A 26,989-nucleotide genomic window follows, 5' to 3' on the forward strand; every position below is an offset into this window, starting at 1 on the left:
ATATATATATATATATATATATATATATATATATATATATATATATACACACACACACACACACACACACAGAGTAAACCTCTAATCGGTTATAACACGGTAGGGTGGTGGCTCCCATTTCCCCCATAATGACATTACAGTAGCCCTTTTATACTCGTTATACGGCGGAACACAAATAGCACGGTCTTGTAACTATGGCTCCCCAGTCCCTCGCGTTATAAAGGATGAGCACTGTGTGTGTGTGTGTGTGTGTGTGTCATATATATATAAATTATTATTTATTTCTTAGCAGACGCCCTTATCCAGGGCGACTTACAATCGTAAGCAAATACATTTCAAGTGTTACAATACAAGTAATACAATAAGAGCAAGAAATACAATAACTTTTGTTCAAGCAAAGTACAAGTGTGACAAACCACAATTCAATAATACAGCAGATAATAGTGATAGTTACATCAGGATATGATTAAATAGTGATAGTTACATCAGGATGTGATTAAATACAAAGTACTACAGGTTAAACACTTGGCAGATTACAGTATTCTGAAGTACAGGATTAAATGCAGTAAAATAGGGGGCAGATAAGAGCAAAATAAAGCACATTTACATGAAGGGTGATAGTGTCCCAGGATACAAACAGAGGAGTTCTACAGGTGCTGTTTGAAGAGATGTGTATTGTGACAGATGAACTACAGTTCCAACAATGCACTTAGTGTACTCACAGACCATCCCAGCGCAGCCGCAGGGCAGCTGCCTCTGTCCTCGGATTGGAACAGAAGAAACTGTTGGAAAGCGGCGGCGCTGGCGCTAACAGTAACAGGTGCCTTTGTGACAACATGAACTGAAAGAGATGGCTGACAAACCGACACAATGAAATTCTAGAATACAAAACGCATAGCTGTTCTTACAACGATGTTCGTTTTACAAATTATATATATATATTCAGAACAAAAAACACACACGAATCCCAAACTGGAGAGACAGCGGAACGAATGGCTTACCCCTGTTGCCTTGGTAATGAAGACTGTTCAGCATTCCCGGTTGAGATCAGGAGAGACGATGTCGCTTTTTTAAACTGAAGAACTAGACTTTTTACACGTATTTACTTCTTATTTATTCAGTTGTTGCCTACCTATGATGTCATCGGATTACCCACGTAAAAATGACACTTCTATTGTCACAAACAGCTTTAGTTTGTCAACCGGATCTGGAATGCAGGTTGGGGTGTCTGTGCTCGGATCATCTGTACACGAGACTCCAGCAAAAAGTTCTGCTACTGAAAGTAAGTGGTTTGAAGTCATCAATAACATATTGAAATTAACGTCTCCAATGTGAAGGTGCTAGTTATACAAATGATAGGTTTCCTAGAAGTCATAAGAAAAAACAATGCAGTTCTGTGACTAGAAATTAATATCAATAGAAAATCAACTGAAACGGCGTTTTTTTTTTCCTTAAAAAACTGTCCCAGAGCTCATTTGTGTGTAAACCTCTAAATTATCTACCTGTCAGATCACCGTGAATCTGATTTAAAAACAAATTATAGCTATATTTCTACTATATATATATATATATATATATATAGTACTGTGCAAAAGTTTTAGGCAGGTGTGAAAAAATGCTGTAAAGTAAGAATGCTTTCGAAAATAGACATGTTAATAGTTTATATTTATCAATTAACAAAATGCAAAGTGAGTGAACAGAAGAAAAATCTACATCAAATCAATATTTGGTGTGACCACCCTTTGCCTTCAAAACAGCATCAATTCTTCTAGGTACACTTGCACACAGTTTTTGAAGGAACTCGGCAGGTAGGTTGGCCCAAACATCTTGGAGAACTAACCACAGTTCTTCTGTGGATTTAGGCAGCCTCAGTTGCTTCTCTCTCTTCATGTAATCCCAGACAGACTCGATAATGTTGAGATCAGGGCTCTGTGGGGGCCATACCATCACTTCCAGGACTCCTTGTTCTTCTTTACGCTGAAGATAATTTTTAATGACTTTCGCTGTATGTTTGGGGTCGTTGTCATGCTGCAGAATAAATTTGGGGCCAATCAGATGCCTCCCTGATGGTATTGCATGGATAAGTATCTTCCTGTATTTCTCAGCATTGAGGAGACCATTAATTCTGACCAAATCCCCAACTCCATTTGCAGAAATGCAGCCCCAAACTTGCAAGGAACCTCCACCATGCTTCACTGTTGCCTGCAGACACTCATTCGTGTACCGCTCTCCAGCCCTTTTGCGAACAAACTGCCTTCTGCTACAGCCAAATATTTCAAATTTTGACTCATCAGTCCAGAGCACCTGCTGCCATTTTTCTGCACCCCAGTTCCTGTGTTTTCATGCATAGTTGAGTCGCTTGGCCTTGTTTCCACGTCGGAGGTATGGCTTTTTGGCCGCAAGTCTTCCATGAAGGCCACATCTGACCAGACTTCTCCGGACAGTAGATGGGTGTACCAGGGTCCCACTGTTTTCTGCCAATTCTGAGCTGATGGCACTGCTGGACATCTTCCGATTGCGAAGGGAAGTAAGCATGATGTGTCTTTCATCTGCTGCAGTAAGTTTCCTTGGCCGACCACTGCGTCTACGGTCCTCAACGTTGCCCGTTTCTTTGTGCTTCTTCAAAAGAGCTTGGACAGCACATCTGGAAACCCCTGTCTGCCTTGAAATTTCTGCCTGGGAGAGACCTTGCTGATGCAGTATAACTACCTTGTGTCTTGTTGCTGTGCTCAGTCTTGCCATGGTGTATGACTTTTGACAGTAAACTGTCTTCAGCAACCTCACCTTGTTAGCTGAGTTTGGCTGTTCCTCACCCAGTTTTATTCCTCCTACACAGCTGTTTCTGCTTCAGTTAATGATTGTGTTTCAACCTACATATTGAATTGATGATCATTAGCACCTGTTTGGTATAATTGTTTAATCATACACCTGACTATATGCCTACAAAATCCCTGACTTTGTGCAAGTGTACCTAGAAGAATTGATGCTGTTTTGAAGGCAAAGGGTGGTCACACCAAATATGGATTTGATTTAGATTTTTCTTCTGTTCACTCACTTTGCATTCAGTTAATTGATAAATATAATCTATTAACATGTCTATTTTTGAAAGCATTCTTACTTTACAGCATTTTTTCACACCTGCCTAAAACTTTTGCACAGTACTGTATATACACGTTATACATTGTTTTGTAATGGGTACGGCAAGTACCACCTTTATTTTATGTATGTATGTATGATTTATTTTGTGTCAGTGCAGAATAGTATCTCTTGTAGTATCCACAGGTGTCAAGGTATTCACAGAGGTAGTAATGTACTGACTGATTCATGTAGTGAAGGTGTAGTTCAGGTGTCAAGGTATTCACAGAGGTAGTAATGTACTGACTGATTCATGTAGTGAAGGTGTAGTCCAGGGCTTGCTACATAACGGTTTTAAAACAGTCTTTATATATTATTAGATTTGGTTGTTATGAGACAGTGACATGGAGAGTCCCTGCAGCTAACTACATTGGGGGTGTTTATACACTTATACTGTGTGTCATCAATTTGTATCATATTAAATAAGCAGTCTGAATAGGGGGATGTTATAGAAACTGATAATGACTTTGGATATAGTAAATGAGGATGCATTTACCAATTGGGGATGCACTGGATAATTTAAACATGCTAATTAACAACATAGGACGGTCTAAAGGTGGCCTCCAAGAATATTATGTTTTTAATACGTAATGAGTGTGTTTTTATTCAATGCTAGTTGTTATTTTGGATTTTGTTTCTTAATTGTTGTGCAGGCTCGTGGTTGTTGTACCTGAAGGTTCATGCGGATTTATAGAAATCAGATTGAAGTGTCAGCAGGAAGGTTACACTTAATAAAACAAGGTGTTGTACTGTGCATCAAGAAACAGGGTCTCATAATATGCACACTAAACTGTTAAAGTATTTAGGCTTACTGAATCATTTAGGGGCTGAGTTTAGCTTTGTTTAAACGTTTAGTTAGTGAATGGCTAAACATTAAGACTTAACTAAACCGAATCGTTTACAAGTTTACACTCTTGATTGGGTAAACAGACAGGCCAGTGAACATGTTTTTATGTATTTCTCAAAGTGAGGCTAAATTATTGATGAATGTAGATATCAGACCATGGGATTGTGTGTAACTGAATGTAAAACATGAAACGAGCTGGTATGGCTCTTGTAGACTTGTTATGTATTTAACAATGTGGTCAAAAAAATGAAAAGGTTTGTCTCTCAGAAAGAGAGACAAACCTTTTGCTGCCAATCATACATAAATCTTCAAAGGGGTATTATGGAGAAAAACCTGAGGTTGGAGGTAACTAGGGTCATCTGGGGGATAACTTTTTCTTCTTCTGCTCATAGTTTGTATCTTAAAACTTAGTTAGTTTTGGGACATGACTGACCTTAAACTTTATCACTAATGAATAGTGAATAGTGTCACTTCTGTAAGTAATGGTAAAGACGTGTCTGTTTTGCCCACAGGGTGAAATAGTTGGGGGAAAACTGTTGGGGGACGTAAGCATAACCGACTGTGCTGAATGAACAGTGGAACAATGTAGTAAACACACATTATAGAATATGTTAGTGTAAAACTGAATGTGGTTGTTGAACACTGCTGCCCAATCTCATCATATAATTGCTTTCTTTATCAACCATTTACCGTGTCTCATTTTTACCAGTACTTTACTATTGCTCTAAATGATGTTCTTTCTTCTTTTCAGGTATTGGTTCCACTTCAACCGGTAACAAAAGTCTGGATGAACTGAGGTACATTGCTCGATGTATTTGCTTTTATTCTTTTTTCGGATGTTCAGGAACACTATTTTATAGTGTGTCGCTGCCCCCATTGTTTTCTGAAAGGAGTCAAACAACACTTAAAAAATCAAAGCTGCAACGCAGCAACAGTGTCAAAGTCTCATATCTCAGGATCCATCTGAGATAGTGGCTTCATATCTGCAGTTATATAAACCCTCAGTTCTAAATGTGTTGCCGTTGGTGACCATGAAACTGCCACCTGACTTAATAAGGCTGCCATACTGACTTTTCTACTGCTGTATAGAGACAGTTCTGGCCATATTAGTGATACAGACCACACGCTTTGACTGTCTTTATAGTTGGTACACTGCTGTGTTCTGTCATTCTCCCAATAAAGATTCATTACAGATGGTATCAACTGAACATGTCACTACCACATTGTTTTAACCTTTGGTCACATACACACCACACACTTTCATTAAGCAACTTTATAGTTGGTACACTGCTGTGTTCTATGATTCTCTCTATAGTTCCATTACATTTGGTATCCAGTAGAAATGAACCGTTTCACTGCCACATTGTTTAAACCTCTGGACATATCAATGATGCAGATCTTTTTCACATATCCATTTTACTTCATCTTTACAAACTATTCGATCTGATATGACATTCCCCTTAGATGATGCCCCATTAGATGATCCCCCTGGTCATAAGTCATATTGTTTTGTTTGTTGTTGTTGTCGCTGTGGTGTGACAATGCTTATAAGCATGTTTCTGTAATATTCTCCAAATGTATTTCCCTAATAGACAGCATCTGGAAAGACAGACCAGAGAGACACAGAGACTGCAGGAGGAGGTGGAACACGCAACGAAACTCACCATGGAGAGAATGGGCCGCTCGCTCGGAGGGACCTCTCATGAGCAGCCAGTCAGCCTCAACTGTTCTGTGGGTAAGGCAGTGCAAGTGGAAGTCACTAGATGGAGAGTAAAGGCAGATCTAAATAATGCTGCCAATTCAGTCATTAAGTAAGAGCTCTTTAAGGACCCTTATTATTGATTTAAACAAACACACTTTTAAATCCCCCGTTTATAAAAATTCTGGTTTTGATATTTGATTCCACATTTCCTTGGCTAGTAATTACCCTGCCCACCACTCCTCACAACTGTCCCAGAAAAACATTATAGACATGAGTATTATGAGACTAGTGGTAATAGTGTTATAGAAATCACAGTAGCAAAACAGTAACTCATTTGCGTTTCCTCTTTTTTAATGTCCAGATAACTCTTTAAATGCCCAGGACTTACTGACTTCCTGCCACATACCTGTGTCAAATCATGAGCGACCCTACAGTAAAAACAGCATGGCATACAGGCCGGAGCCTGCAGCCACTGGGAGGAGCATCTCCTTCCCTGGGAGGGAGCACCTGGAGCGGGCTCTTGAAGAGTACAGTCTGCAAGTCAAGGAGCTGCAAAGGAGGCTGAGTGAGGTCAGAGCTAGTACTCCTGCTCAGCCCAGCCTGGCTTCAAATATACAGGCTCAATCCACAGTATTTGTTTGTCCGCAACAGTGTATGGGACACCAGAGGACACTGAACAAGTTTTCTACTGCTCCTAGAAAACCACTAACCCTTTACTGCCCTGGGTATGTTCCCATACCTATTTAATACCCTTTTTTTTCAATGTTAAATATATTGGACACTGGGCAGCAAAAGGGTAAGGACAAAGCTTCTCTTCACCTGGAAATAGAACATTTGACACAAAGTCACCATGGCTCATGTTACCTGGTTACTGGGGAGGTTGAGTCATGCTTTTCCCGTTTTTGTATTTACAGCTTTTTACATCATTTTGCAGTATCTCTGTCAGGTTTCATAGTGTTGTTTCATAAGTGTCTAGTACCATCATCTGTGTCCGATATACATGCATCTCTTCCGGACAGTGAAAGTGATTTTCAGGTTCTTTTTGTGTATTGCAGGCCCATGAACTCCATGAGCAGCAGAAGTTTTACTTCCGCCAGTCCAGCATCGAGCTGCAGACCAAACTGCGGGAGGTGCAGATGGAGAGAGACTGCCAGGCTGATATCAGGTAAGCAGAGCCGCTCCAGCCCTCTCCTGCTGGAACTCTCTGTGGATAATCCAAACAAACAAAAAAAACATGAAAGAAATACCAATCGCCTGAGTTGTTTTAGTTTTGAAAGATGACCTGTGACAAATATTTGAAGAAAAAAATGTCTGCACTTTCCACTTGAACATAATTGTCGCAAACATTACCTGATAGGGTACAAATCATGCATTAAAGGACAGATCTGGTGACTGAAAAGAGAAATAAATAAGTGCAACTAACAAGTAAACAAATAAATAAATAAATACAACCTTTTTTTGTGTCCGATACAAACAAACCTTATACTAAAAGAGAGGAAGCATCAGTTTTGTAATGCAAAAGTATACACTGATTATTATTATTTATTTCTTAGCAGACACCCTTATCCAGGGCGACTTACAATTGTTACAAGATATCACATTATTTTTACATACAATTACCCATTTATACAGTTGGGTTTTTACTGGAGCAATCTAGGTAAAGTACCTTGCTCAAGGGTACAACAGCTGTGTCCCCCACCGGGGATTGAACCCACGACCCTCCGGTCAAGAGTCCAGAGCCCTAACTACTACTCCACCCTGCTGGCCTATATGTCTGGGTGGGGGAAGGTCTTCATAATTTGCATCATAATAACAATGATATTATACAGGTGTGAAATTAGATTTTAACCAATAGGTGGTGCCTTTACCCTAACTGCTGTACATGTAGAAATAGGATTAGCATACAGTAGCTTTTCAATGAAAAAGCATACCATAGCTGTCCTTAATTTACAGTGACAGTGGCATATGCCTTACATTAGACAGTATATATAAATGCTTTTTTTTGTTGCTGTAATTTTTAATTTATATCTGAATCCCACCATGTTAGCATTTAGACTTGTCTTTTTACACCACTGTAAGTGCCGTGCAACACTTTGAAAGGTGAGTGTATTAGTATGCCTTTCTGGAGATGAATACACCAGAGTGTTCATTGAATTAGAGCAAAAAGTTACTCACATCATGTATACAGTTAGAGCAAACAATGACAACTCGCTTTGCTTTGAGTGGAATAATACATCACAATGGATCATTGCCATTGCCTGGTGTCACTGGTACTTCCTACTTTGAGTGGAATGAAATGTCATCATTAAAATCCAGTAACAGCATTGTTTTTTTATACTGACACCTGGCTGAGCAATTAAAGGCTGTTATATCTTAAAAAATACCATGTTGTTGTGGTTTAAGCCATGGACCAAGTTTGTTTGTGCTCAGCTGCTGCTGCATTTGCTTGTTCTTGTGTTAAAATGAGAGCATTTCCAGGCATTTCTCTGAGCCTTCACTGTAAGAAATCTCTACAAAAGACATTAATCTTGCACTGAAACATAGTAGCGTGAGCCATTTCTATGCTTGCTTAATTACATTTAAAATCTTTAGACTTAAAATACAATTCTAATGTACGGACGTCATGTTTGAAGACAGGTGGTTTGTGTTTAAAATAGTATCTATTATCCCTTCTGGTATTCTAATATAATATAATTTAACCAGCCAATACGAGACTGCTTTCTCCCCCAGTGACACCAGAAAAAGGGAGTCAAAAGCCCAAGGTGACTTGATCAGCAAGCTGCAAGTCACGTTAGAAGAGGCCACCATCAGGGCGGAGCAGCAGCGGCAGAAGAGCGAGATGCAGGAGATGGTGCTGCAGGAGGTGCGCGCCTCGCTGCTCAGCTACCAGGAGCGCAGCAGTAGGAAAGTCTACGAGCATGAGGACATCGGCAGCCTGCCCTCCCACAACCTAGGTGCCGCTGTGGGAAAGGTGCTGCGCGACATCGAAGCTGAGGTCTCCTGTCTCAAAGGGGAGCTCCTCCCGGTAAGTGACTAACATTCCATTCCATTCCATTTCTGTGTTCATTATATTCAGTTTGCATGTTTACTACATACGCCTTGAGAGTGAAACTCTTCTTCCCCCCAATGACTGACATGCTTTGCAGTTTAGGTGAAATGGAATAAGAATGTAAACACAAACCTGAAAGTAAGTAAGAAACTAGTGACTGTCTTTAATCTAGTATGGTATTTTATTTTAAATGAAATGGCATGCTTCTTTTAACATGCCTTTTTCAAACGATGTAATATCTACATAGTGAAATGAAGTGCTCAACAGGTCAGATTCATGACACACTTACAGAAGACTGGTAAATTCCATCAATAATGTATTGTGTATTTTAACTAGTTTTATGAATTAGCGTACCTACGAGTAGATTAGGTACTGTTTTTCAGCAATGTCTCTTGGGTATAACAGTTTGAGATATTCTATGACTCACTGTTGCTCCTGCTTGTTAACGTTTTGAAATGTGTTTCCCTGCCTCTCAACTTTCTATAGTGTTCAGATCACTTTCAGCTCACAGTAAATCCTGGAGTATCTCAGACTGTATGCAGTCGGAGTCTTCCCTCCAGCAGCTGGCAATACACCAGTGTATCCTGTTTAATGAAAGAGCAACAGAGTAGACAATTAGGGCATTCTGCTGTGTTTATAGCCGGAGATTACAAAACACCAGTGCTGAATTACACAGACAGTCAGGACCCTAAGAGCACAAACCAAGTACAAACCAAGCATATTACCTGTGGTAATATGAAGAGTTGGGTTAGAAACGGATTGCGCAAAACCTCCTGTTCAATAGAGGCTGCGGCACCCTAGTGGCATTCCTGCTTCAGAAGCATTCAGAATTGGAAACGTTTGTCTCTTTGTCTGATCTTTCGTTCTGCTTGATGTACCCTGTGTCCATCGACAGGTTAAGTCGATCAAGCTGGTACGAATGTAATGATTTTTCGTTTATCTGTCCTAATAAAACAATATTGTTTCACTTTAAAGGAAAACAACCAAGGCTTTTAAAAGACTTTCTTACCTCTCGTTATCATAACAACTTTCATCGTTTTGCTGTCTATCACATTGACTCTGTTGAGGTCCCTGTAACTGCACTGCTTTTATCACAAGAAAGTCAGTTCTATTTACTAACATACGAAAAAGTCTGTTTAAGCAAGTAGAATGTTTTCAGATGCACTTCAACAGGTAAACAGAAAATGATCTTTGTTAAATGCTTCTTGTTAATGTGTAGAATTCTGTACTCATAATCACAGAGTTAGTAAAGTGCATGTAGTTCATATTAGTAAATTGAAACCAGAGTGTAACTACACATTCAATAATACTTTTAAGTGTATAGAAAATGTTTGTGCTTCCCAGAATAATAGACCAGTGTGCCTTTTAAGGGAATGTGTCATTGTCATTGATTCTTGAATTGATGGTGGGATGTAACAAGATTGTAATATGTGCTCTTTATTGATAGATGGAAGACCAACGTGATACTCTTAAACTGGAATCTCAAACCAAAGGAGATATTATTATCAAACAGCACCAGGAACGGTAACTTCCCCTGGCTTTTCTTATTTGAAATTCAGATCTGGCTTTCCCTTTAACTCTTTCAATACTAACTATCTTTACGGAAAGATAACCCTAGTATTTTATTTTTTTTACCTTTATTTGGAGTTAAGAGGAAATAGTAACTGTGGCATTACAGCCTGGAGCTGTAGGCAAGAGACTGTGCAGTTTGTTTTCTTCGTATAACAAGAATACATGTGCTAGTGTAATGGCATTATGGTGCAAATAGGAGCCTTAACCATACCACCTTATAACCCATGCCGTCTTATCAACAGGGAGTAGTGTGTTTTCAAAGGAAAAGTCCATTCCGAATATTTTGCGTAAACAGATGCAACTTGGGAGTTGTTCAACCCTAATCTTAAATAGTGGCAATTGTATAAACAAGATGTGTGGCTATGGTTAATAAAGTACATTTTTACAATTATTGTATTAACATATGTTAATATTACATATGTCTGGAATTCTTAGTACAGTAGATATCCAAGTCTGGTTCCTGTTTAAAAGTGTAGTGTGTTGTATTTCTGGTTTGTTGTTGAAATGAAATGATTTGCAGAGTTCTCTTCCAGGGTGGAGGAGCTCATTCTTAGTCATGAACAGGAGGTGGCAGCATTGACTGAAAAACTGAACAAATCTCACATCAATGCAGTCAGCATCCAGAAACAGATGACTATCGTACAGTAAGTGCCAAGATAAACACCGTACTGACCTCTGACCTCCCAGTATTGTGGGGCAGAATCACAATTTACTTGGTCAGGTTTCTTAATAGAATTATTTTACAAAGTTTGCCAGCAGCCTAAGTCAACTGCACATGTCTTGTGTATTTCAATAGAGATCAGGCAGCAAATCAAAACGTGATGTACTTGCGTCAGCTCACTGAGCTGGAGTCCACCGTCTCCCAACTGCGCTCTGAATTACGAGAAGCCAAGAGAATGTACGAGGACAAGGTTTGTGCCCAACACAACTGACGAAAAAACGGTTCTGACCTTACAATTCTGTACAGTAGCATTTGGCAGAGAAGGGCTGGATTCTTCCTGATCATTTGAAAGTCAAACCTAGCAGTCAGGAGTATGGAACATGTTTGTTTAGAAGTTAATCAGAATTTCTATATGTAAGGTCACAAAGCAGTGAACGAGTGCAGTCATACCTTAACAGGTTCCGGTTTTGAGATGCACGAGTGCTTAGGAAGATGTGTCATCATTATTAATGGCTCCTTTCATATCAAGTGTAGTTTTGAGTTTGGGCAGATGATGGGTGGCGCCACATTAAGAGTCTTCTAGTAACCTATTTCACTATATACTTAGATGTTTAGGACCCCCATATACTGTACCAAAGTGTGAGTATATAATAACAGAAAAGGAGAACGCGGTCTTCATTGTCATTTACAGATGGAGGATCTGGAGAAGAAGCTGATCCTGGCTTACTCTGAGGTGGAGAGTGCTCAGAGCGAGCGGGATGAGTACAGCCGGGATTCCGGGGATCTGGACACACAGCTCCACCAGCTGATGGTACGCAGCTTTACCAGCCACAACACGTTACTTCAACACAGCTTCCATGTATTTTAGACAAAAAATATATTGCCATTCTCTGTTATTTGGCTCCTCCACTTAAACGCTGCTAATCCCTCTGCAGGGACATTTCCAAAGGGTTATTAAAATAATGTGCCTACACTAAATCTGATCTGAACTGGTTATCTTACAGCGGAAGATCAGTATAGGCCGACTCAAACTGGCTCCTGATTAGAGTTCTCCTGATTTAAAGTATGTGATTTTCACTTCAGACTGATCTGCGTAAGACCCGAGAAGAGCTGAACATGGAGAAGGAGCAGAACAAGCGTCTGTGGGAGCGAGAATCTGGAAACAGCATCACCATTGATAACCTGAGGAGGGAGCTGGATGGCAGGAGCATGGAGACGCAGCGAATGGAAACCCTGATTAAAAGCACGAAAGAGGAGTGCCGCGTCCTGATAGACCGCCAGGTAAACCTGACAACAAACAGTGATGGTTTATATTCATTCATAAAGTGTAAGAAAAAAAAAACAGATCCTGGAAGTATCAAGTACTGGCATTAAGACTATTGGCCCTATTTTGATATAAATTGTGAAATAAATAAAAAAAAAAATAATAATAATTATGGTATTAGTGTGGCTAAAAAAATCCTGCATCTAAGTTGTTACTTGCTAGTAGTATACAGTTTAAAATGTTATTTATTTATTTATTTATTTATTTATTTATTTTTAGTTATTTTTGCCTTTACACTTGCATATAAACAACCCTAAGAGGTTTGAATATAGAAAGTGGACACATTTGTCAAAATGCATTTTAGGTTCTATTTAGTTGCTCTTTCAATTTAGCAATACATAAAACTCAGATTCACTGGGCCCTGTGTTTCTACACAGTTAGCGGCAGAGCAAGATAAGAACGAGGTGCTGGAGAAAGCGTCCTCTCTAAAGAGCCAGCTGAATGCCACCAAAGAGCAGCTCCAAAAAATCACAGAGAGCCACAGGGTGTCCCAGGAGAAGGTGAGGCAGCTAGAGACCACCCTGGTGCAGACGGAGCGGGCCCTGGAGGAAAACCACAAGGAGAGGAGGAACCTGCAGCTGAAGCTGGAGAAGAGGAGCCAGGAGGTACAGCTGAAGCAGACAGAGATTGAACACTACCAGGAGAATCTGGAGAAGGGGCTGTGCTCTCTGCAGACCATGAAGGTGGAGGCGGAGACGCTGAAACTGAAGCTGAGTGAAAAGGAGAAGATGGTGGAGCTGGTGCAACAGCAGATGGACAATGTGACGAAACTCGCCGGACAGCACAGCCGCAACGCAGAGCTTATGCACAGCGAGAAGACACAGCTTCAGAACGAGCTGAGCGAACGCAAAATAGACATTCAGCGTTTAAAGGTCAGGGTTGTGGTTTTGTTTATCGTATGAGTGGAATTAGTTAAGCTTTGCTTTAGGTGGAGAGGCAGCCAAAACACACAATATTTGGCAAAGATGGTCCGATTTTGAAACTGAAAACAAAACAGCAAAATTTGGTGAACTTCAGGATTGAGCTGCCCTGGCAGAGCTTTATAGTGAGGCTCACTCACCTCAGTTTTCATTGCGCTCTGCTGCAGTGTACATTAACTTTCATTAGCACTAAAATGTACAATAATTTAAACATATAAATACTGTTTTGTTTCTGTTGGGGCTAAATTAAAAACAAAAAAAAACAACTGTGGAGCAGTATTTATAGGGTTCCATTAGATGACTTGTTTATAGAATCCAAATCTCATCTCACTGTAGTAACTCTAAAGTTAAGTTTCCTTTGTTCACAGTACAGTATGTGACATTCCCTCTAGAACCTATTATATAAGCAGCTGTAGAGCCTTAGCAGCAATGTCATGTGTTTTGCCATTGTGTGGTTCAGGCTGCAGTGGAGAAGCAGGAGGAGAGAGTTGGGGAGCTGGTGACTAGGGACTCTGAGAAGGAGCAGCATCTCAAAGCCTTCACCCTGGAGAAGGAGAAGCTCACAGCAAAGCTCGAGGTCCAGGGCAGACAGCTTGACAGACTCACAGGTACCGGCTCTGGCCAAAAGATTTGCATCACCCTATAGGTGCTTCATAAAGTCAAATGAAACCTGCTGAATAAAGTTAACATATTGAATTTCATACCGCTTTGTAGTTTTACATATACCTGACGAAAAACTGAAAAACAATTGCAAAATGTGACATTTCAAAATCTAACATGCAATACTGTACTACTAAGCTGGCTTCCGGTAGACTTTTGCGATATAATTCTCTAGTGTCTTTCTTTGATTACCTGATGTTAGATAAAATATCTAAATCATGTTCATATAGTTTTTTTTTGTTTTTTTTTAATTATGTCTCAATCCTAAAATTCTAGGTGATGCAAACCTTTTGGCCATGGCTGTAACAAGGAATCGATCCTTCTGTATTTATTTCCTTTGAATCCAAAAGTTGAATGCAAGGATTGGCATGAATTTGTTGTAGCTTTGCTTAGGCATGTTTTTCATGATACTGTGAATTTAGGCGATGGACTTTCTGTATCACTGTACCTACACCGAATTGACTGAGGTATTGAAGACTACTGTGTATCTTGGGAACCACAGCTCCAGATTTTATCATGAGATGCTATTTTATTCTTTGTGCGTGCAGGTCAAGGTGACATACTTTTGTTATGGTGTTTATAAATGTTATGCAATGAAGAGGTGTGGCACTGACTTACCTTGTCTTGACTGGTGAAAATCTAAATAGTCTTGACAAGATACATTACCAACTACTGGGGGTATTGGTGCACTGCCAATACTGCACTCTGTTTTAAAAGCAGCCAATTTTTTACTGGTAACTAACACAGGTCATGTGTCATTGTGAGTCAGTTCTTGGCTCTCAATACAGTACCTCAGCAAAGTGCCATTATATATTTATAAAACACAGTGATATCCACTTTGTTACATTATCATAAACAGATCACTATATACTACATAGGTGATATTCTGCTTTATTAAATAAACCCCTAATGCACATTTGTTGACTTTTAACATTGATTTCATAGGTTGTTTTTCACTTACTGTAAACAGTCTGTTTTGAATTAATGTTAAATTCAGATGATGAATATCTCACTTTAACAGCCTTTTTAAACCAGTCATTTTTTCTCTCTGCTGTGCTCATGTAGTGCTCCCTGTTTAAGCTGCTACCAGGTAGCTTTTACCCCATACTAATGATACTCTTTCCACATTCTGAACCTGACAAAACAGCAGCTTTGAGTGCAGATCATACACAATATGTTGCTTTAAAAAATAAAAGAGGCATAAAAACACTTAAACATCTTCAGCGTATTTCAGATCCAGTCGGACACGTGAATGCTCCCTACCACGTGCCAGCATGTGGGGTTAACTTTTTGGCAAAGATTTCTGTCTTGTCTTTGTATTCATTACAAACTGTTTCCAGTAGAATCATTTCACTCCTCATTGAGCGGTTTTCGAAACATAAGTAAAAGTGTACTTGTGACATGCAGGCAGCTCATCAGTGATATGCATCCCACGCAGGTGAAGAGAAGTGTCTGGTTTCTCCTAATGCTAGAATTGTGTTCTATTTGGGTTCAGCTCAAGAAGTGTGAGTGTAAATCACTTCTTTCCCCCTGTGCTGCAGGTATTAGAACCTGACCTATCCCCCATAAAGTCCTATGCAGGGGCCTTGTGATGGGCACTGTCTTCACTTTGTTTGTGTATTTTACAGAGCAGCATGAAGCACTGAAGAAGAGTCATCACAGCAAAATGAAGGAGATGGATAACGCCACAGCCAGATTGAAGTCGCAGCTGATGACAGCCAACGCCGAGCTGGAGAAAACGAAGAGCACACTGAAGACGCTGGAGGGAGCCGATGGCCATGGTATACTGCTGAAATAATAAGCAGGGGGTGTGGGGGACAGGATCGGGAGGAAGCACTTGAACATCTTAAACTAGAGAAGAGTAATGTGATGAGCACACACTCTGATCAGCTGTAATGTAATGAGCACACACTCTGACCAGCTGTAATGTGATGAGCACACACTTTGATCAGCTGTAATGTGATGAGCACACACTCTGATCAGCTGTAATGTGATGAGCACACACTCTGATCAGCTGTAATGTGATGAGCACTCCCTCTGATCAGCTGTAATGTGATGAGCACACACTCTGATCAGCTGTAATGTGATGAGCACACACTCTGATCAGCTGTAATGTGATGAGCACACACTCTGATCAGCTGTAATGTGATGAGCACACACTCTGATCAGCTGTAATGTGATGAGCACACACTCTGATCAGCTGTAATGTGATGAGCACTCCCTCTGATCAGCTGTAATGTGATGAGCACACACTCTGATCAGCTGTAATGTGATGAGCACACACTCTGATCAGCTGTAATGTGATGAGCACACACTCTGATCAGCTGTAATGTGGTGAGCACACACTGATCAGCTGTAATGTGATGAGCACACACACTGATCAGCTGTAATGTGATGAGCACACACACTGATCAGCTGTAATGTGATGAGCACACACTCTGATCAGCTGTAATGTGATGAGCACACACTCTGATCAGCTGTAATGTGATGAACACACACACTGATCAGCTGTAATGTGATGAGCACACACTCTGATCAGCTGTAATGTGATGAGCACACACTCTGATCAGCTGTCCATTTGCTACTTTACAAAGCTGTTGCTTTAGCCAGGCCTCAATTAGCAGCCCTTATCTGCCAGCGAAAGCTCAGCATTACTTGAAGTGATGTACTTGCAGGAGTATTAAGTGTCCGGCTGTTGATCTCTGGCTTCAGAACTATAAATCGGCATGGTCTTCTTTTTCTTTCCTGTGGTGTTTTTGTCAAACTAAATCCAATATGTATTTAACTGTATGCTGTCTCAATGGGTACAGTTCTACCAGTAATGATGTCACTGCACAATATTGCACAGTTAAATGAAGCAATCACAGTGCAGAGACATTACTGCTTGGTATAACTGACACTTGTTGCTGAGTTATGGGAGGAAGTATTGTGAAAAACGTGTTGGTTTGTGATAAAACTATCATCCATAACTTTAAACACCTAATCATTGAAACAAAAGAAACTGTACAAGAAAGTCAAGATGTTGATGTTTAATTTATATTTGATTTTGATTGCGCTGTAGTGTGAATTGGTCAAACTGTGCACAGGCATTTGTTGCATATTGTGGATGACCTACTATTTCATGGCGTCGTCAGTAAACTGATGAAGGCACTAGCTGAAAAGTCTACTTGACTTGTAATTTCAGAATTTCATCTCTGTGTTTTTCACAGCGGTGAAAGTTGCCATGGGAATGCAGAAGCAGATCACAGCCAAGCGTGGGCAGATTGATGCTCTGCAGAGCAGGATCCACTTTCTGGAGGAGACTGTCGAAAACATTGCCAAGGCAAGGCAGCCCCAGCTTTCCAAGAGGAAGATTCCCTTTGACCTTACAACACTGCTCTATGACCTTCATCTAAACTAGCAATCGATCAAACATTAAAGGACAGGCGGTATTTGCATTCCATCAACACAACTCTTACTTTAAAACTTTTAAAAGAGTCTAGGAAAAATAAATCCACAAAATACAGCCTTCTTTCCATATAAGACACAAAGTACCGGGGGCTTAGACTTGGGCTATAATCACACATTATTTCTATGGCAGTGGTTAAAACCTGCTCTGTTTTGACAGAAATTTGCTGTATTTTTAAAAAAAAAAGTTGCTGTTTGTTTAGTTTTTTTTCTTTATTTCATTGCTTGTCTCCTACAGGAGAAACGTTTCATGAAATCTGAAATCAACAGATTGAACCTGGAGCTAACTAGTGTATCAGCAGAGAAGAAAAAGTTGACGACAGAGGTAGAAGCCATCCAGTCCTTGGAGAAACATCTAAAGGAAAAAGTAATCAGACTGGAGGATGCCCTCTCAAAGGTAACAGGAATTTTAGTCATGTTTTCACACTAGACTTCAATACGCAACAGGAGCCCCATTGAACTCGCTACCATTTGCCTTTACACCAGAAGGAAATCGTGGGGGGGACACCGGTATAGTTTCAATGCCAAATGAATTAAGTGGGGAGTACTTGTATTTGTACTCATGCGCAGATGAAATGGAATTTAATCACTTATACAGTAGTCGGTGTGTAAGCGAATGATTTTGTACCACACAGCGTTCTGGACTAGTTCCCTGTTGTGAGGGCAATGAGGAGGGATTGCGCCAAGGAGTGAATATTACAAGCTTCAGGAGAAAAATGGTACTGTGTGGGGGAAAAACTGCTGAAGTGTATTAACTTTTAGTGGGCTCTCCTTGTTTTAACAAACAACCTGGGAGAAATATTCCTCGAATCCTTTAGAAAACTGAAAAAAAAGATTCTGTTTTGTACCTACACTTTCATTATATTTGTAATCAATTTTTTAGAACCACATATTCAGGTTTGATGAAACTTTTGGTACACACTGTTGACACCTGATTGGCTGAAATATACTGTATATTGTATTGGGACGATATTATTATTATTATTTATTTCTTAGCAGATGCCCTTATCCAGGGCGACTTACTAACAATTGTTACAAGATATCACTTTTTTGTTTTTGTTTTTACATACAATTACATTTTTTTTTTTTAACACATTATTTTTTACATACAATTACCCATTTATCAGTTAGGTTTTTACTAGAGCAATCTAGGTAAAGTACCTTGCTCAAGGGTACAGCAGCAGTGCCCCCCACCTGGGATTGAACCCACGACCCTCCGGTCAAGAGTCCAGAGCCCTAACCACTACTCCACACTGCTGCTGTGTTGTGATATGATTGCTGTGGATATAGGTAATGGTGGTGTGTTTTTTTTTTGCGGTTCTTGATGCTAACACCACATAACTTGTGTAGCAGTGTGGAGTGCTCAAGTACTGCTTGTTGGCACTTAAATTCAACAGACGTGTGATCGGTTTGCTGAATGCCAAGTCGGAATCCAGCAACAGGAGCAGGAATGTATGCGTCTGAAACTGCAGCATGCTTTGGATGTGAAGGTAGATGACTTTCAATAATCTTCTTGTTTATTAAAAGCTGACCTGTTTAGAAACAGACCATCTTTTCCTTCACTTACTGGGAAGTAAGGTCTTTACAAAAAGACAGTAGAGTATTGCTGTGACAGAATAGAAAGTAGTGCATTTGGTTATGTTTTTAATGTTTTAAACTCATGGTGAAATAATGAGAGAAACAGAAAAAGGAAGGGAAGGTCTGACACAGACCTCGACGTGCCTAAATAATATGCTGTTTGAGAGCACAGGGTTTTGAATTTAATTTGTCAGAATTAACAAGAAAAGGAACGAAAGTAGAGAAAGAAAAAGAGATTAAAATAGGGGTAGTATTCCAAATATTAAATGTTTGAGTCTTTTTTATTCTAGCGGTGGCGTGTTACTGTTTATTCTAACAAACTAAATTCAAAACCCTGTGTTCTCAAACAGCATGTTATTTTGGCATGTCAAGGTCTGTGTCGGTCACAATCTTCGGTAGGAATGTTGGTAGTTGCCTGTCGGATGGGGGCACATTTCAATATTATATGTACTAAGTTTTTTAATTGGATTTCCTCATGGAAGTAAAAGAGGCACGAACACACATCATGACTCTGCAGAGTATGTGTTCATATGTGTAATATTGTACTCTAAGGCACTTTAAAGCCTGTTACTGGGTTAGACTTGATCATAGTTCCATGTAGCTTATTCTTTCCACTCAGTGTGTTGTTTGCGAAGAGTAAACACATCTTCTTGTTTTTTAAGGAACTTCAGGGTCCAAAGTACAGAACATCACAGCATCCGTCTGCTTACACTGCCAACCTGCCGAGCTCCCAGCTCACCTCCAGATACCTCTCTGCAGTAAGTCTGGCGTACTGATATTTTTCACCTATATTAAATCTGCAGAATCACTTTTTTTTTTTTTTTAATTTAGTAGTCGCCAATAGTTTTTTTTTTTTTTATCACTTTCTCCCAATTTAGAATATCCAATTATTTTTAGGCTCAGCTCACCGCTACCACCCCCGCGCTGACTCGGGAGGGTGAAGACGAACACACAATGTCCTCCGAAGCGTGTGCCGTCTGCTTTTTTTCACACTGCAGACCCACTATGCAGCCATCTCAGAGCTACAGTGTCGGAGGACAACGCAGCTCTGGGCAGCTTACAGGCAAGCCCGCAGGCGCCCGACCAGACTACAGGGGTCGCTGGTGCACGGTGAGCCAAGGAGACCCTGGCTGACCTAAGCCCCCCCCGCCCCGGACGGTGCTTGGCCAATTGTGCTGCACCGCCTGGGAGTTCCTGTCCACGGTTGGCAGTAGAATAGCCTGGACTCGAACCAGCGACGTCCAAGCTATAGGGCACATCCTGCACTCCACGCAGAGCACCTTTACCAGATGCACCACTCGTGAGCCCCTTGCAGAATCACTTTTTAACTGCAGTTTTTTTTTTTGTTTGGTTATGTACTTCATCATAGTTAATTAAAATCATCTAAAAGATCGGGAAGCAAAACACATAGGGTATTTACATTGGACATTGTTTTTTTATTATTATTATTATTAATTTGTCTTATTGGTCCCGCTTTTCAAAGACAACAATGAAATTCAAACTCACTCCAAAGCTCTAACTGCAATCAGATCACGTGACCTACAGAAACATCTATAGTGTTGTTTTTTAAATACTTTCATATCCTGATAATTACAAAAAAATTAAAAAGCACAATAAAAGAGGGACCTGAAATAAAGTCAATAAAGCTAATAGGAGTTAAGAAAGTTACAAAACATGATCAATATGGTCCTTGTACTTGAGTTCATGTTTGGTATGTGTCGCAGTGTTTAAGAATCACTACCGAGTACAGCACCTGAAGGGGTTGTATGTATTTGAGTAACCAGTGGAGGAAACGCTACTTCCCTCACCATTCTCGGATTTATAGATGAAAGACAAAAAAAAAGGGTTAATACGACATACAGAAGAGAAAGCTGTTTTTCACACTTATCTATTTCTTTTCTCCGCAGCCTAAAACCACAGCTCTGCAAGAAGACCCAGCGCACGATATAAAGAAGCTTCTGAAGGAGCTGAGGAGCATGATCCAGGAAGACCGCAACGCCTCGGCTCCTGCCAAGAACAGCACTGATGTGGAAACTCCCGCGTCCCCATGGGGAAGCAAGGATGTAATGTGAGAGACTTTAACACTTTAACTTATTTCCTCACTGCTGTCTTCCACTGTAAGGGACATTCTATAGAGCGAGTAGCTTCAGATTACATTATCTTTTTTTTTTCTAAACTTCTTGTGTGTGAATTTGTGATATTTTGTGTGTGAAGCTGATTTGACCTGAGTTCAGGAGCTGCTCTTGAGTTTTGGTTGTTTGCCAAAGACATACGTAGACGAGCCAAAGTGTCAGTGCCTGTCGTCGAGATGGGTTTGACATTTACTTGTAAACTGACACTTGCATGTCTGTGGCAGGCAGCTACAGGTGGAACTCAAGAGCAGAATTTGTTCATCTGCATTAGCACTCCTTGGGAAAATGTCAAATTAAAAACATTTTATATGTTTAAACCTGTAACATTATAAATAAACCTAATCTGAACTGTCCTTTATTCATTTAAATAAATATTGTGAAAGATGGAAATCACATAAAATATGCACTGAGTGAAAATAAACATTTTTGAAACACTTTAATTTTAGTAAATTAAAATAAATTGCAAAAACTAAACAGACGTTTTTAACAAACCTTTAAATTTGGTACCTTTTGTATAATTGAAAATGCAGTTATTTTTCTTGGTCATCAAACAAGAAAGTGCCTGTCTCTTATTATTCCCATTCATAAATACCTGAACAGGAATCACTTTTGAGTAAAACCAGTACAACGTGCATAAGAACATAACTCTTAAATCCTAATTTCTGAACACTGTGTAGCTAAAACGTCCAGCCGTTACCTCTCATGCTGAACTGTCATGCACAAAAAAGACAAATGTGCACAATGCAGAAGGAAACAAGTTACTTTTTTAGCCACATCTCTGTACAACCAAATACAAAATGCAAAATCCTATTCAGGTGGCTTGTAAAATCCCCCCCCTTCGGAGAGCAGCTGTGCCACTTAACCAAAAGAAAACTTATGAAAATAAATCCATCTGCAGCAAAATTTGAATTTATTTATTATTATTTTCCAGCAAAACATTCTAGCGTTATTTTAAGACTGTGAACGAGCCTGTAATCAGTAAAATAGCAGTGTACCAAAACATCAGTTTGATTAATAACTTGATTTAGTTAATATTGAAACATACATCAAAGTACTCCATATTTTAAATGTTAATAGCTAATTAGTCACAAAAACGTATTCATCATAGGCATCAATTTAATTTTTAAATGAATGTTATCAAGTACAAAAGTTAGTATTGAAATGTTTCTACAAAAGAAAAAACCCATTCCAGCACCTCAAAACTGAGCCCACAATACAACTGCATTTAAACTCCTGTAGCTGCCTTTTTTGTTCTTTATACTTTGCAAAACATATTCTTTGGTATGAAGTATGAAGGTATGAGGTATGAAGACAAAGAGCATTCCATTGCAGAAATGCAATAGAACAAAACTGTTGAAAATAGAAACAACCACCAAGATTTTCAGCAGTTTTCTTAATGACAAAAAGAGACAGGATAAGGTTTGTGGTAGCTCTTTCACATGGCACTAAGTACCTCTGCTGGGAGGGCTTAACAACTTTGAAGTGTTTACTGGTATGTACTTTTGAAGTATGAGAAGCTGGAAATCATGTTCAGTAACTTCGGGGTGCTCAGAGAGCTAGGTGCTGCGTATCATGTTCAGTAACTTCGAGGTGCTCAGAGAGCTAGGTGCTGCGTATCATGTTCAGTAACTTCGGGGTGCTCAGAGAGCTAGGTGCTGCGTATCATGTTCAGTAACTTCGGGGTGCTCAGAGAGCTAGGTGCTGCGTATCATGTTCAGTAACTTCGGGGTGCTCAGAGAGCTAGGTGCTGCGTATCATGTTCAGTAACTTCGAGGTGCTCAGAGAGCTAGGTGCTGCGTATCATGTTCAGTAACTTCGGGGTGCTCAGAGAGCTAGGTGCTGCGTATCATGTTCAGTAACTTCGGGGTGCTCAGAGAGCTAGGTGCTGCGTATCATGTTCAGTAACTTTGGGGTGCTCAGAGAGCTAGGTGCTGCGTATCATGTTCAGTAACTTCGCGGTGCTCAGAGAGCTAGGTGCTGCGTATCATGTTCAGTAACCTCGGGGTGCTCAGAGAGCTAGGTGCTGTGTGCAGTAAGGGCTGCCTCGAGACACTGACTGTCTGCACACACTTGATTTAGCTCTGGCATAAATGTATTGGCTTGCTTAATATAACCAATAATGCTAATAGTACTAAATAAATGCATGCTGCTGGCACCCTTCAATGTTGTCTATGCCATGCTTGCTGTCTGCAGAGATCCCCTAACCTTGCATACTGTGGACCTTGAAGATGAACTCAGTATAAACACTCTGGGGCCTGAGGGTGAGTTGATGCTGTGTTTTAACTCGGCTGCTTTACACCTTATTAACCCATTCTCTGAAATGATTACTACAATCCATAGGGCTGTGCAAATGCTCAAAAATGTGGTTATTTCCCAACAAGAAAATATACATTTCCCTCATCTATACCATCGAATAGCATCAATGGCAATGAACTTGTACAAAATCTGAGTATTTGCACAGCCCTAATAATCGGTGTTTAATGTGCAGTAACAGCTGGTCTTGGACTATTGTACTTTACCTAAAAGAACACAAGTTAGTCCAAGATGAGCGATTATGGGGTCTGGGAAACCAGCCATAGGTGTTGAACAAAAAAAATAGATATTTTTATTGTAACACCATACTGTACCTGTAACACATAGTTACATCTATTATAAGTTATTTTTGTTATAGTTGATTAGGATGACCAAATTATATTTGTACCTGTAAAAAAAAAAAAAAAAAAAAACTCTTAAATTTGTTTTCTGTATTGAACACCAGTTTAAGCTCTGTGTATACAGAGTAGTATACGTCTTATGATTCTGGTAGTATGCAACCCTAAATTACTGTTGCATTTCAGATAGTAGTCATCTTTGTTGAAACTGTTTTCAAAGTAGGTGAAAGGAAACATACTGTTGTTGGAAAAAGGACAAAACCAAAAAAGGAACTGTAACAGAAATGAATATGCCGAGTTATTCATTTCTATTTGATTAAATACTTTTTAGAATGAAAAAAAGCATACTTTGCACAAATTGGCAATTACAGTAATAACCAAGGGCTGTTAACATTTGCTTGATCGGATTGTTTGTTTTACAGGATATGAACCCTCCTTTATTTCTGTGGCCCCCCGGTTCACCTCCTCTCCCAGGAAGCATTTTCCAGAGCCCAGGTCTCCAGTGCACTCCCTGCTCACTGCCCCGCTGAGCAGCAGACCCCAGCAGCCAGGACGTAGCGGAGGAGCTCCCATGGAGGAAGGCAGCAGTATGTCATTACTACATTAGCTGATGAAAGCGGTATTACTCACAAGCATACCCAATCCAGACAAAAATGAGGTTCAGGCCCATTCAACCACCTATTCTGATTACTGCATCGTTCAAGCAGCCTCGCTTGAGTGGAATGGCTGCTGGACTTGAGAGTTGCCAAAATGGCAGTTGATGGAAGATTCGTAAAGGCTTTTGTCTGCATTGGAATTTACACACATTATTGGTTTAATGTTTTGTATTTAAAAACTGAAAGCCGTGCAGGTGTTGGATGAACAGCAAACTTAAAGATAATTGATTCCTTTGTTTCCTAGTAGGACACCAGCAGGTAGAAATGACTGGACAGGCCTGTGTGAAGCTGCAGGGCAGACTGGACAGCCTGCAGAACCTGGTTGAAGATCTACAGATTAAAAATCAAGGTACTGTCAGCAATGACCTCTGCAGGTACAAACTGTTACATTTCACTGGCAGGACCTGCTAGTTTAGGGCAGGTTATCAGAAAAGTAAAAGACAAACCCTGATTTACAGTAGTCTTGGACTACTTAATGTTGCCTTAGGTAAGGCAGTCCAAGATTAGTGCCAGTTGGTGTTTGTGAAACCACCCTATTGCATTACTGTTTTATTTTCCACAAAAAAAAAGTTGTACAAACATTTCACTGATGCAACAGCTTGGTTTCAAGGATTTTTGAATGACATTAGTAAAGTATTGTACTAATGACCTGAACAGCGTCAGATCTAAATATAAACGGTTAGCTGATCTCTTTCCACTTTATTTTAATTACATTTCAGGATGGCAATAATACTAATAAAAATAAATCCTCCCGGGGGTAAAATATCAGCAAAATGAACAGTTAAATTGGAACAGTATTTAGATCTGCTATGTTTTAGAACATTAAAAATATAATACTGTTATTTTATACTGTTCATGAACAAGAAAAACAGTACAAACTTTGTACTAGTCAATTGCAGTACAACGCCATTGAAAGGTATGAAATTGTGCTACTGCATTATAATATGGTATAAGAATATGCTATCAGGAAAATATATGCTTCAGCTAACTTGCCTTTGCAAAAGCTATGCTAAGATAAAAACAGGCTGTGAAACTGTGAGCAACAGGATGTATGCTAATAGTACCAATGTACTGGCAGGACTCCAAAAGGCATATGTGACTAACAGCTATACCTAGTATATTGGGTAATGTGGCAGCGCATGAGCAGACTTGGTTTAAGAGTGCATCTCCCTGCAGGAGGGGGAGGGTGGACACAACCAATAGGGATGAGAGATAAGGGCGGTGTCTCATCACCATTGGCTAGCTCAAAGGATATAGCGCAATTTCATGCCACTATATAAACAACTGTAAAAGCAGATGTGTTCAGAGGAAGGTTTTGATACCTCTGCAGAGCTGCGTGTGTGTGTGCCTGATACACTGCTTGTTTGAATTTTGATCTTTTAATAAAGTGATCTCTGGTCTTTGGAAACCAGACCCACGTCTCCAACTGCTGATTGATTTTCCTCCCTACACCATCCATCTAATAATTACCGTATTATACACTGCACATATTTATATAGAAACGGCATGGATTCAAAAGTAATTCTCTCTCTGTCTTTTCATATCATAAAACCAGCAATACAAAGACATACAGCTTGTGTCCCGCTAGCTAGGTGCACGAGTTAATCGATTAGAGGCCGTAATCCTTTTAGATGGGATCAGAACCCAAGGGTTACAAGACTGGTAACAGTCTTGGGCTCCAAGGCATGCATTGGGAATGAGTCCTTTATGATATAATTTATAAAACTTAAAAAAAAAGCAAATAGCAGATTCAATGTACAGTAAAGATATAATTTTAAAACACTTAACGGTAGCATTTCGTCTGGATTCTTATGAGTTCTCCAGGTTATGATTTCAATTAGAATTCTACAGGTTAGGATTTCAATTAAAAGGTTAAGTAGCTTCATCTGTTTTTTTTTTTTTTTAATTCACCTTTTCATTACATTTGTGATGTGGTTCTGAATTCAGCTCCCCAATATCGGAATGGAAGAAAGACTCCCATCGCTTAGCAGTGTGATCCATTACCGGTTTTACGATGAGCTTAATAAGACACACCTGAGCTTAGCTATACCCTGTGGCTGATCAAGCGCATAGAAAAACCTGGAATGGTTGAAACTGCTATGCAATAGAGTCTTATTTCAATTCCGGCAATATTACATTTTAACCATAAAATCCACCTGCCATGATCTGAGCCTCTAAAATCTTAACTGCCGGCTTGTTATACAGTTACTAGAGGGCAAGCCGAGCTGAAACGGATGCCTATCTTCAGCATGTACACATAAATATGTAATCATTTCAATTCACAGAAATGTCCTCCATGATCCAAAATCAAGAGAAAAGGATCAAGAAAGTGAAGGACCGGGAGAAGCTGTCAACTAACTGAAGGGAATTAAATCATTTTGATGTTTCCAATGTTTGCAATTATCAACTGTGGTATCTTTTAAAATCATCTACCTAATAAACCAGATGAGTTCAAGTGCCTTAGAAAGAAATATAAAAGTGTTATTTTTACATAAAGAGTAGAACTATTTAAGTTGTATAAATTTGCAAGAACTGGTTTTATGTGGGGTTTTTATATATATATATAAAAAAAAATAATGACACACACACAAAAGCACACACACGTTTTGTATTTTTTTATCTTTAATACAATTTTACAAGTTAAACAATATGTTT

At 39.7% G+C, this 26,989-nt stretch overlaps 1 protein-coding gene across 5 annotated transcripts; it reads left to right on the plus strand.

Moving 5' to 3' along the window:
• Positions 1-738: 738 nt before the first annotated feature.
• Positions 739-26,986, plus strand: LOC117400831 (coiled-coil domain-containing protein 158-like). 5 transcript variants are annotated; one of them, XM_059017295.1, is made up of 23 exons: positions 739-1,282; positions 4,734-4,779; positions 5,575-5,717; positions 6,046-6,254; positions 6,740-6,849; positions 8,415-8,709; positions 10,181-10,257; positions 10,839-10,949; positions 11,102-11,216; positions 11,658-11,777; positions 12,050-12,247; positions 12,668-13,162; positions 13,671-13,818; positions 15,499-15,651; positions 17,080-17,192; positions 17,556-17,714; positions 18,715-18,807; positions 19,558-19,653; positions 20,803-20,963; positions 23,221-23,288; positions 24,101-24,265; positions 24,582-24,683; positions 26,620-26,985. In XM_059017295.1, exons 1-23 carry the CDS (start codon positions 1,135-1,137, stop codon positions 26,694-26,696), a joined length of 3,402 nt encoding a protein of 1,133 aa, XP_058873278.1. In that variant the 5' UTR covers positions 739-1,134; the 3' UTR covers positions 26,697-26,985. The 5 variants fall into 5 exon arrangements, 4 of the variants coding, with proteins under 4 accessions (XP_058873278.1, XP_034775822.2, XP_058873307.1 ...); XM_034919931.2 differs by having other exon boundaries at positions 24,579-24,683; positions 26,620-26,984; XM_059017324.1 differs by lacking the exons at positions 18,715-18,807; positions 19,558-19,653 and having other exon boundaries at positions 24,579-24,683; positions 26,620-26,986.
• Positions 26,987-26,989: the final 3 nt, after the last annotated feature.

Source organism: Acipenser ruthenus, chromosome 1, assembly GCF_902713425.1.
Source record: "Acipenser ruthenus chromosome 1, fAciRut3.2 maternal haplotype, whole genome shotgun sequence".
NCBI lineage: Eukaryota > Metazoa > Chordata > Actinopteri > Acipenseriformes > Acipenseridae > Acipenser > Acipenser ruthenus.